The following is an 11685-nucleotide window of genomic DNA, read 5'->3' as shown; positions in this document are numbered from 1 at the left end:
TCAATTCCTACAATCAATGGAAACTGAGCTCGTGATATTGTCTCTGATATCAATTTAAGGACTGAACGTTTGCCACTTTACCAAAAGCTATAGCTGATGGTAATTGCGTAACTCAAATATTTTAAACAATACAACCGCTCAAACATCACGTTTCAATTACTCTACCCAATATAGACTATTATTATACCCAAACCTTTCGTAATTTTTTGTAAAAAACATTTTGTAAGCATTTGTCCAAAGAAACGAAGTTGACTAACTTGTTATGTTCTATAGACACGTTCTTGTATGTCAGTATCAGTGCGACATCTTGAGATAAAAATATAAAAATAAAATTGGATACCGAGATTTACGTGTAAAACTTCTAAAAATTGTTAGAGTAAAAATCACGGACAAGATGAAAAAAATTTCATTATAATATTTTATGATGTACGACCATTCACTGTGTGTCAAAAAAAAAAACGCACTCTTTACTACATGATAACAAAAAGCTCATAAATATTATAGAACTAAACGCTTGAATACTATAAAATAGGAGAATAGAAAACTGTGAATTTGGGATGCATTCAACTGATAGAGGAGCTCCCCCGTTTAATGAACACAAGAAGCAATATTCAATTTTATTTGCCTTCAAATTTGACAAATCTGAATCCTGAACGTGAAAGATTCCGAGCTCATCATTAAATATGCCGAAAATAAACAATTTGTACTTACATTCAACTTGTCAACATTAATATTCAACTTGTCAACATTGTTCATGTCTATAATACATACATGTTACTGAGTTAAACTTTTAAAATTAGAAACAGAAAGATAAAAAGAAACTGCATATAAACTATTAAAATCATAAATATTATATAATTATGAGACAAGAAAATGCAATTTTCATGGACTAAAGACCTGGATCCATCCTCATAGTGGCATTTACATAATAGGCATCTTCAAGGAGCCTTATGATCCAAGAAAACCTGTTCAACCAGTCACACATATTCGACCTTCTTTATTTCCTCTCCCATTATTTTCTTCATATATAATATTTTTTTCGCAAATAATTAATTTACTCGGATTTACAATCACAGGTTCATTATTGCAATCTGTCGAGGACCCTGCCATAATATAATAATAAAAATAATAATAACAAAGAAATAGGAGAGGACATCTATTACTCTTTAAACATCATATTTTGGTTACATATCAACAATCATTTATATCAGCGGATGATAAAGGTGGCTGAAAAAATTCAATAAAGTAAAACGTGAAAATTTTTACCATTACAAGCTCAAAAATACCAGAACCTCCACTGTTACTTTAACAGTAAAGACATCGAGATTGAAAGCAAACATACAAGAAGGGAAAATTCAGCGACTGCTGTTATATTCGAGCAACATAAGAATTGGCTTGAGTGACGTATCTCACCCACCGATAGGGGTTGTGTGCTTTGCTCTTCTTCGCTATCTGTAAATACTTCACCTACGTAAATGAAAGACGCTATTAAATTTATGTAAGGCATACTGTACTGTCGTCTTAGAATATATGTAAATATTAGTGCAATAGGTTGGTATCGAGGCAAGATAGAATAGTGGATTGCGAAAAGTCCTCCAATCACTTATAGATAGCGTAATCATGCTTTTGATTAGAAGGTCGATCCTTGAGAGGATTAAAGCCGAATATGGCATGTTTTACTGGTCAAATTTAATATCAAGATATTTAAGTGCACCATATTCCAAATCAAAATGAAGGCGCATCCCCAGCTCTACCTCCAGTCCGGAAGGATTATACATAGGTATAGTGAAGCTCATGCTCACAGGTCCAGCTTCTTTAGTGATATTTCCTGTGTTATCAAGCAATATGAACGTAAATATGGAAAACATTCACCGGTAAAACACGACGAAATAAATTATCAGATCGAGGGATGGAGTTGGACTACAATTTCCAAATCATGATCATACCATGCAACACCTGCGAAAAATTTAATTTTGCCCGTAGGGTGTGCTCAGACCCACCGACAAACTGTTTAATGTGAAATATTATCAGCAACAGTGGCAAAATATATAAAGGTGATGAAAGAAACTGAACAACTGCTTTTTTGTGCTGTCTGCGCTAGAATGAGATTCTACCTTCTTCACATTCCATTCAAGTTTCCTGTGTGATTCCTTGAAATCAGCGGTTTGTCCAACTACTCCAGCTTCCAAATCAAAATTAACTCTAAACTCGATTGAAAAATGATAAATTGTTCAGTGTACCATATAAAAGAGGTAAATCATCTGAAATAGGAAAGGACAAAAGCTCATTGATTAATTGCGAGAACTTAAGCTTGGCAAGTGTTCAGTAACAATGTCTTCAATTGCCACAATGATAGAAAGCTGAGAGCTGAACTCAAATTTATGATCTATCATTCATATTAGTGCTTTAGCAACAGAACGCTAAGTGCTTAAGAAGTAATCGTCTCATGACCAACAATGATCATCGTCGGCTAGCCCATTACCACCATTTTTCTGATTCTGGTAGGGATAGAACATTAACGAATCTAATGCTCGTGCTCGATCTATAACTAGACTATTATCTGACGACCTTAAACCCCAATGCCCCACGCTTTGAGGTGAACAATCAGAGGTGTCTTTTAACCACCACAATGAGCCTAGCACCTCTTTCGTATACTCATGCAAACCATGAAAACACACAGGCCTGATGGAGGTATTTGATCCTAAAATGAGTAAACATTTAAAAAAAACATATTAATGAAGGTGAAACCAACTGAACTTTACCTGGTTGTACATGTTGGCAATGGCATCTCTATTAAAACTGTGTTGGCAGTGGTTTTTGAAGGAAACTCAGCTCGGATTTTCAAAATCACTTCAGCCTAAAATAGCAAGAGAAGAAAGTGTGAAGTGGGATCCCTGCTTACACGGTATTGCAATTGATTTATGCATTTAACATTAAAGAAATGATAGTTTCTAAAAGAAACCAAGAAACAGGGCTATCCTTTATCCTCAATTCAGTTCACATGTTCTAATCTCAATCTAAAATTTTAACACTGAAAAGAAACACTGACGGTCAAGACACTACCTACCTTGAGTGATCCAGCTTCTTCAATTAAGCAGTTAATAGTAAACGGGGGCTTGAATTCCTGGGTGATACGATAATTCATGACAGGAAATTCCCCGTCTGGTGGAACCTGGCAGACAAAAAAAGATCAAACAGTAATATTTTAACATGGAAAATACCTTATGAATGATTGGAATATTATCAAACCATCCTGTATTACTCACCAGAGACAATGTTCTGTCAACATCAAAACTACCCAGATGTACAGATTCATGGAAATTACAGTCATCTAAAATAACTGGTCCTGCCCCCAGAGAGCTACCATAGCCTATACAGCGAGCATATATTTTCTAGTTAAAAGAGAAATGCGGTTGAAAGCCTGATAAAGCAACAAGGAGATTACCATAACTTGAAATGCCGCTTCTTCCAATGCTCAGGTCTTCATTAAGAGCTAATTTGATTTCTGGATTTCCAGTTAGATAACTCTTCATTTGAATGGTGCCATCAATTTCAGAAGTCGATATATATCCCTATTCAGCATTAGTTTCATCAGTTGTGGCTTAAGTTCAATCTTTAACAACAAACATGATACATGAAAACAACTATCCAATGTAATGAAATGAACAAGGATCAAGCAGCACAAGATTGCTCCCTTACGTTTCTTTCCCTGGGAAGCTAGAAGCTTGGTTTTTTTCTCCCAAAGTACCAACTCCAGATTCAGGAAGGGACATAGTCCTTTTCAAATGTCAAGGTGGATCTCATGTACACTACCCCAATATGAAAGTAAATCAATCACCTAATTCATTCTGTCAGATCATGATAATAGGCTGACAGTTCATCTCATCCAAAGAAAAGTATGTCGTCAAAACTGGCAAGTTACAACATTCTAGTACTTACTACTGATTAATTAAATGAAGACTTGTGTTTTCTTTACAATATTTTAGATTTGTTCAGCCGATGGAGTTAGGTGGGTGACAAATGAATAACATCTGTAGTAGAAATTAGTTAAATAGGAATAACTTATTCAGCAAAATTGAGTAACAATAATTTAAAATTTTACAGCGAAATGATTTCATTCTTTAATCTTCAGAACACCGTAGAAATGCTCAGATAATGATTGAATTGGGGTTTCAGGTAAAGAATCTAATAGTAAAACTTAGATGGATAAACATAGCAATTCAATGAAATAAAGCATCACTTACACTAGAGCTAAATGTAACACTTATTTTCTCCATTACATCGACAAATATTTCCTCCCTCTTTCTACCCCCAGGTTCATGTGCCACAACAGATTTTGTAACAGCAGTTCCCGGCATCCTTTTAGTCCCTTGCTGCAAGAATTAAAGTTGTGCCATCAAGGCAGAAGACTCGATTAGGCAAAATCAAAATGCTTACAAAGGCCTAACAGAGGAAAACTAACCAGAAATTAAGCTAATTGGCAAATTCTATCGTTAAGAAATACGATGTACTACCATAAACAAGGCTGCAGGACCAAGAGGTGGTAAGTGTGCAGCATCAACCACAATTGGTTCGTTGAATACGTAAGACTTCAAGACTTCAGTAGACGTTGTTTGAACATAACCAAAATCCTGAAATTTAAAAATACATATGGCCATATAAAAAAAAAAAATCAAGAAGAACCTGATGTGATGTTATGAATGCACGAAGAATCATCAGAAATAATTACACAATTTACTCGAGATCAGTACTAAATAAAGGATAAAGCGGATGCAGTCTCAGACACATAATAAAATGTTCTAAAAGGAAAGTTACTAAAAGATTGATCAATGCAACCTGGCTGTAGAGAACAGAGTATAGTGCATTTCCTTTGAAATGTAACATTATAATATTCTGAATTTTGAATGGTACTTACTACAACTTCATCCAGCAGCTCATACACGAGCACAAAATTTTTTCGTAATGATTCTTCATTCAGAACACCAAGGTAATCTTTGATGACACGTGCAATCCTCTGCAGAAGCTCCAGGGCAAAGGAAGGTGAGAAGTTGGTCCTTGTGGTTGCGACAAATAATAGGCCAACCACCTTCACATGGAAGTAGTTCACACCATCCAGATTCTATTAACAAAGACATGATATGGAATAAGTATCCAATTCATTAGTGGAATCATTAATAGAATGCACGTCATTTGAAAGACATTATGCAGTTCACCACAGCTAAACAATTAAAGTGAGTCAAAAACACTATTTACAACTGCCCAATCCTAAATAAATGAAAAAATAAGACAAGATCCATATATGAGACATCAACTTCTCAAAACAATGGAATTACCAATGAAGTGGCAGTGGCATGGGTGGATGTTAAATGTAAATACTCACAAAGACAGGGGGTGCTTCCTCCTCTTTGCCATCTTCTTTCCAGAACTTAACTTTACGGAAAAATATCTCTGCACTCCCCTTCTGCACATCACCTCGATCTGCAAAATTGGAACATTATAAAATATAAACTAAACACAGCCAAATCTTAAAATACAGAGGGGGGAAACATGTTCTACTTGTTTATCTCATCCTTAGTAAAGTTGACCTAATTTTCTTCGACTGAATCCCGACAAGAAAAAAAAGCTTAAATCGAAAATTCAATGCAAATTCGACACAACTGAAAACTGGAGATAACGAAAGCAATCAGATGCTGCATTACATAATAAAAACATAAAAAAAATCGAGGTAGAATTGTGCCACTGACAGTCGCGAAAGACGATGTTGTCTCCTCTCTGAGAAAGCACGAAGAATTGTGAGATCATGGGGGATGATTCACACACACTGTACAAAGAAATCACACCCACACCTATACCCAAAAAAAATATGGGTCGAGTTGAGTTCTCGGGTCAAACCCAAACCCAAACCCAGCAAGTAATTAATAGATTTTGGAAACAAAACCGACAAAAAATAAATCAGTATTTTGGAAATAATCATTAATATAATATTATCAATGACAAAAAAACATAAAAAAAAATCAATGTTTTTTTTATTCATCTGATTCAATTTTCCCCTCTTCTTTGAGTAAATTCAGCTATTTTCTAGTCTTCTTTGATGTCGAAGATTTCATCTGTTGGTTATGCTGATACATTCACATCATCTGGCTTATTTGTAATTTTTTATGGATCTTTTTTTTTTGCGATCATGGAAATTGTTGGTTGGCGTCTCTTGCTCTATAGCCATTTTTGTTTTGAAGATTTCTGGCAACGGCCTTTGGAAGCCTTTCACTACTATGGATAAGGGTTTTTTCTGGTTATCAATTTCTTGATCCAGCTTGAAAAGAAATACATGATCTTCCTTGATTGGGTTGTCAAGAGCAATGAAAAATTTTCATCTGGTTCAGTGTTATAATATATTTTTGTTCGACGGTTTAATGATAAGTAAATACAATAATTGAGAATATAATTTTATCTTTGCATCATTTGAACATGTCGTTTGATTCGCAATTTTATCTTTGTATCATATCTGGCTTATCATTTCTTTAGTCATAATTTTCAATTGAAGGCGGGGGTTGGGGTTCGAAGCGACACACTTTGAATTATTATACTTTTTTTAACCGAGGGAGAGATTTTTTATTATTGGATATCAAATTTAAAATATCTTTTCAAATTTGAAACTTTGGTGAAAAAAGACGTTGAATATATTCATTTAACCATGACATTGTTATTGGAAATAATATCCCATTAGCGAAGTTTCAATTGCCGTATTGAGGCTGGAAAATTGAGTAAATACTAAATACCATTAGTTTTTGACTTTTTTCTACTGTATTTTCAAAACTTTTTTGGTAAACAGAGACAATAAAGTTTATTATAAATAAATAGAATACAATAAAAATATATACAAAAATTCATACTTTTAAGGTTTAATCCACATTTTGAATTTGACAGGAAGGTTTTTTTAAACCTATCTCAAATTCAATTAACACTTAATGTGTTTGCATCATGAATTTCAAATATATACCTGTACAGTAAACATATATATATATATATATATATGTATGTATGTATGTAATTTGAACTTTCATTATTCTTCAGCGGCCCTTGAAAATCGTGTTTGTATAAGGTGCTGCACACGACCCCGTGCAGTCGTCCACCGGGTATTAGCTTCGCCCGTGGATCACATGAATCCAAGGGCTGTACTCCACCGGGTATTAGCTTCACCCGTGGATCACACAGAATTTATAATTGTAATATATACTTCGTGCTTATCACTTTGTATTATTTTCATTTTTCCAACCAGCGTCCATGAAAACGGCCAGTGAACTATCAATTCTGATTCTGAAATCATTTGTTACACGAATCATAACCATAAAAAAGTTCAATAAGTGAAACACATTTACAATATCCACTAACAGAGACATGAGTGCATATGGATCACATCAAATAATTATTTACAGGGTAAAAAGAACAGAGAATATGTCGATTATGTTACAAGGAAACGAGAAAAGCCAGATAGTTTGGCCTCAAGCGCATAGGCAATTCCGAAGTCACTGGTGCAGTTCAGAAGAGCTTTGAAATAACATGACAAGAAGTCCAGAATGCTGCCGAGGCAGCCCTCAAAAGGGCTGGGTTTTGATATATTCTGTCTCATGCCGAGAAGGAAATCGTTGTACGAGTTAGAATGCCAGATTAGACATTACAAAGTTCAAGACAAATGATACGAAAGACCTCAAGTCTGTATTCATATTTGGCACAAAACAACATAGAATGATACAAGCGTAAAAACCTAGAGGAACCAATAACAGGAACACCTCAAAGGATATTACGGGATTTTCATTTTCATTAGCATGCTAAACCCCAAGGATTTTTTACAAAATATAGCAAAAGTTCTTTATTTAGGTCATCAGATTATCAGTAGAAAAAAAAGGAAGTTGTTTCTGCAAAGTTAGACTGGCTGTTAAACAATGTGTCATCGCCCTAATAATAGAACTAACGGTTCCTAAACGCCATGTTATAATAGTAATATGCTGGGAAACAACATTGTGAGTTTGCTAATTTGCTCGAGGTAACTAACCCAATTGCTGTAGCTCCCCAAGATGCTACATTGTAGATAACTTTTGTTCCATCGAAAGCCTTCCTAAGCTTGCCCTTCTTCTTTTTGATAGAGAATGTCTTGCTAAGCACTGAAACCAATTTCACAACATTTTACACCCCTTAGACACTATCTCCGATTACAAAATTCAATAAAGAACAAACAGTGTTGAATTGGCTAAAAATGCAATTTTTTCTCTACTCAGTTTCCAAAACATGACGTGGGAAAAAAATAGTTGGACCCACCCTCTTGAAGCTGATTGGGTGTCAAATCCTGCAAATCATATTAGCAAATAACTTTTTTTTAGAAAAACCATCTGAAAGGATAAGAGCCACATGCAGCAAAAAGAATAGGAAACTGGAAAGCAAGAAAACAGGTGATTATGAAACTCAACAACTAAACTAACACTGCAAAAGCTAACAAAGCATAAAGTCCTTCTGCTAACATTCTGCAAGAGAATCATCCACATTTATCAGCAGAGAAGGTTTGAATCCCAGGTATGCAACTTAAGGTTCTATAGTTTATGGTAGTTTACATCTAGCCACTCTAATTCTGCAGCAAAGGTAAAATAATATAAAAAGGAAAGTTCATGCCAGCCGTATCAAGTAGAAATGAAAAACTGGAATCGGATAATAAATATAATACAATTCTTACTTTTGTAACACACAGATATAATTGGGTAAGAATCATAAATTGTTAAAAAAACAAGATAAATTTTGTATATTCAGAATGTACAATTGCCTGACCTCAGATGGCCTAGTGATTCAGTGAAAGATCTTCTAATATAAATAGAGCTGAGAGTGAATTCAAATTACTTTACTTGTACTGTTGTACCTTAATCCTTGGAATACATACATGCTCCTGCCACAAAATTGATTATACCACTAAACCTTGTGCATGTGGTCAGTTATCAATCAACAGTTGGGACATTTTACTTCAAGAATCGCAAGTACACCAATCATAAAGGGAGTAGATGCACATATACAATTGAATAAAGTAAAAAGGTCAGCAAAACTAAACATTAGTCGAAACTCTGAGAAATATCACAGTGCTCAAGTTGATCCACGGGGTTCCTAGCATCACGAGTTCAACCATTTAGATGATTATAATGAATTAATTAGAGTAAAACCCATTAGAAATTAAGAAATCGAAAAGAAAATATTTAAAGCGGCTTTGATTAATGTCAGAAGTCAATCAACCAAAATCAATGAGATCAAATTGAGCTCATTCATGGAGTTGAGCGTCAATAACCTTCAGATCAATAAATAAAGTGACTATGTAGGCTCAATTAAAACATCTCAAACAATACAGGGTACACAGTACATGGACTTCAGTGGACTGCGACCAAGTACATAAATCTTAGTTAAAGAGGATTCTGTATGTAACAAAGTTGGATCAAATTGTCATGTGATGATTGATTTGAGGGTAAGTAATAAGAAACTTATCATCACCTTAGTTTGTTTAAGAGATGATAGATATGCAGCCATGAAGGCTGCAATACCCTCCATTATATCTTCTTGACTAACTAAAACATAATCTTCTGAGTCTAACTCAACATTTCCACCTTCCCAAAGATCATTTTCGCTGATCATGTCCCAGGAACTGCTTTCCTCTGCATCATATACAATGTAAACCTAAGTTACAGTCAAAATTATATTTGTAAAGGTGAAAAATAGATTAAGATCTCATCACCCTTCCACGAATCTTGTTCATGTTATCATATAAAATCACCCTATTTCAATCCACTGGTCTGAAAAAGAACATAAAAAAACTGCCTACATGTGTCTGAGAAGCAATTTTTATTCATACCAGTCATATTTTGTGGAAGCGACGCCTTTTCTAGTTTCTTGAGGAAATCAGGACATTCAAGTCTAGATTTCAACACATCATAAAACTGCAACAAACATTACACATTGTATGAACTTTAGAGTACTCTTCATATCCTTATAATGGGAATCAAAATCAGAAAGCTAATTTAAAGAACTCAACTTTCCAAGGACAAAAAAGATAATAACAATAATAAATGAACCTGGATCAACAAGGAGAAGCAAAACGGGTGTTTTTCAAATAAAAAATCTTTAAAATTTTATAAAACTACGAGTTCTGTTCCAACTAAATGAAAAATTCTCATGAACCGCTCTGCCAAATCCACCAGTCATCAAACATGGCATAAACCTTACATTTTTCTTTTTTAATTATCCTAAAAATTGGAACTTTTTATGGTCAGCATCACCATATAGCTACATATGAATGAAAAACCCATAATACTTAAAGCAAATCCATTTACCTCTGGCGTGTCGGTGTCGCAGTAAGCAGGGGTAGAGGAGGTGCCCGTTGAGTCTAGAGGAACACTATCGAGCTCACAATCGTCCTCTCGCCTATCATCATCATCATCATCATCTTCACAGCCAGAAGCGAGCTGTTGGATTGCAATCTGACATTGCTGAAGCACCATCTCAAGGGTTTTCCGCTTCACACGAACCCTATCCGAGTCCATCATTAATTTCGCAAATTATGAACAAATACACATCACAAAGGCGAGTCTCGATTGAATCCGATCACTTTGTGCTATCCACTGTCTGAAATTTTCGTCATAATGATTAATTAATTAATTAATTCAATCAATCAATCAATCAATTTCTTTCTCCCCTTCAGCGTGTCGTCACAGGTTGGGTTTCCACGGAGACTCGGGAACAACCAACATTCCCCCGGCTTCAATTAGGTTAAAAAACTTTTAAAAATTAATAATTTAACGTTTTTTAAAGTAATTGTTTTTTTTTTAAAAAAATAACAATAAAAGTTATTTATTATTTTCTGACTGATTTGACTTCTTATCATGGGAAGTGTAAAAAATTAGTATTTTAGATATAAAAAATTATTTTTTTCATTACTCAATTCAACTCATAAAATTGAAATATTTCATTCATAACCATTTTTGTATTACAATTGATTTATTAAATTTTTCTAAATTTTTAAATTTAATAAACAGGTTTAAAGTGTTATGTGGCCACATCGAACAAACTACTTTACTCTTATAAATAATTTTTTTTATTGATGATATGTTATACTAATTATAAATAAAAATTTATTTCCATTTGAAGTTTTATACTTACAAATAAGGTTGACTTCTGATTAAATTCAGTAAAATTACGCTATAATTCCAGGTTATTATAGTTTGATTTGATACGATTAATATTCCAATCAAATACTTGATTATAGTTTTATGTTTTAAGAATATGTCTTGTGAGACGATCTCATGAATCTTTATCTGTGAGATGAGTCAAACTTTGCCGATATTCACAATAAAAATCAATACTCTTAGCATAAAAAATAATACATTTTCATGAATGACCTAAATAAGATATCTGTATAACAAAATACGATCCGATCTGTGAGACCATCTCACACAAGTTTTTGTCATATTTAAATTATTTATCTCACTACCCAAATCAATCAAATTATTGAATTAAAATTCCAACACTATTTTTTGTTAAAAAATTTATATTAATTAATTATTGAAAAACGACAAATTTTAATATTTTATCTCAAATTTAAGTAATCGAACCAAACATATATAATATATTATTTATTCAATACAATTCAAAACCCTACTCGAA

The 11685-nt window shown here is 33.8% G+C and overlaps 2 protein-coding genes across 4 annotated transcripts; both read right to left on the bottom strand.

Annotated features, from left to right (window-relative positions):
- Window positions 1–1148: 1148 nt before the first annotated feature.
- On the bottom strand, window positions 1149–5904 carry LOC142551476 (AP-4 complex subunit mu-like). Of its 2 annotated transcripts, none has more exons than XM_075660739.1 (13): window positions 5745–5904; window positions 5381–5478; window positions 4916–5119; window positions 4515–4631; window positions 4245–4373; window positions 3452–3572; window positions 3267–3370; window positions 3068–3172; window positions 2763–2857; window positions 2115–2202; window positions 1947–2007; window positions 1755–1828; window positions 1149–1467 (listed from the first exon to the last, which is right to left on the bottom strand). In XM_075660739.1, exons 1-13 carry the CDS (start codon window positions 5800–5802, stop codon window positions 1369–1371), a joined length of 1353 nt encoding a protein of 450 aa, XP_075516854.1. In that variant the 5' UTR covers window positions 5803–5904; the 3' UTR covers window positions 1149–1368. The 2 variants fall into 2 exon arrangements, with proteins under 2 accessions (XP_075516854.1, XP_075516853.1); XM_075660738.1 differs by having other exon boundaries at window positions 1151–1467; window positions 3446–3572.
- Window positions 5905–7339: 1435 nt separating this feature from the next.
- Window positions 7340–10793, bottom strand: LOC142551475 (uncharacterized). Of its 2 annotated transcripts, XM_075660735.1 has the most exons (6): window positions 10356–10793; window positions 9878–9962; window positions 9520–9680; window positions 8314–8341; window positions 8051–8159; window positions 7340–7618 (listed from the first exon to the last, which is right to left on the bottom strand). In XM_075660735.1, the coding sequence occupies exons 1-6, from the start codon at window positions 10566–10568 to the stop codon at window positions 7537–7539; spliced, it is 678 nt and encodes a 225-aa protein (XP_075516850.1). In that variant the 5' UTR covers window positions 10569–10793; the 3' UTR covers window positions 7340–7536. The 2 variants fall into 2 exon arrangements, with proteins under 2 accessions (XP_075516850.1, XP_075516852.1); XM_075660737.1 differs by lacking the exon at window positions 8314–8341.
- Window positions 10794–11685: the final 892 nt, after the last annotated feature.

The sequence above is a fragment of the Primulina tabacum genome, chromosome 7 (genome assembly GCF_025594145.1).
Source record: "Primulina tabacum isolate GXHZ01 chromosome 7, ASM2559414v2, whole genome shotgun sequence".
Taxonomy (NCBI): domain Eukaryota; kingdom Viridiplantae; phylum Streptophyta; class Magnoliopsida; order Lamiales; family Gesneriaceae; genus Primulina; species Primulina tabacum.
This window is presented reverse-complemented; position numbering and strand designations above follow the sequence as displayed.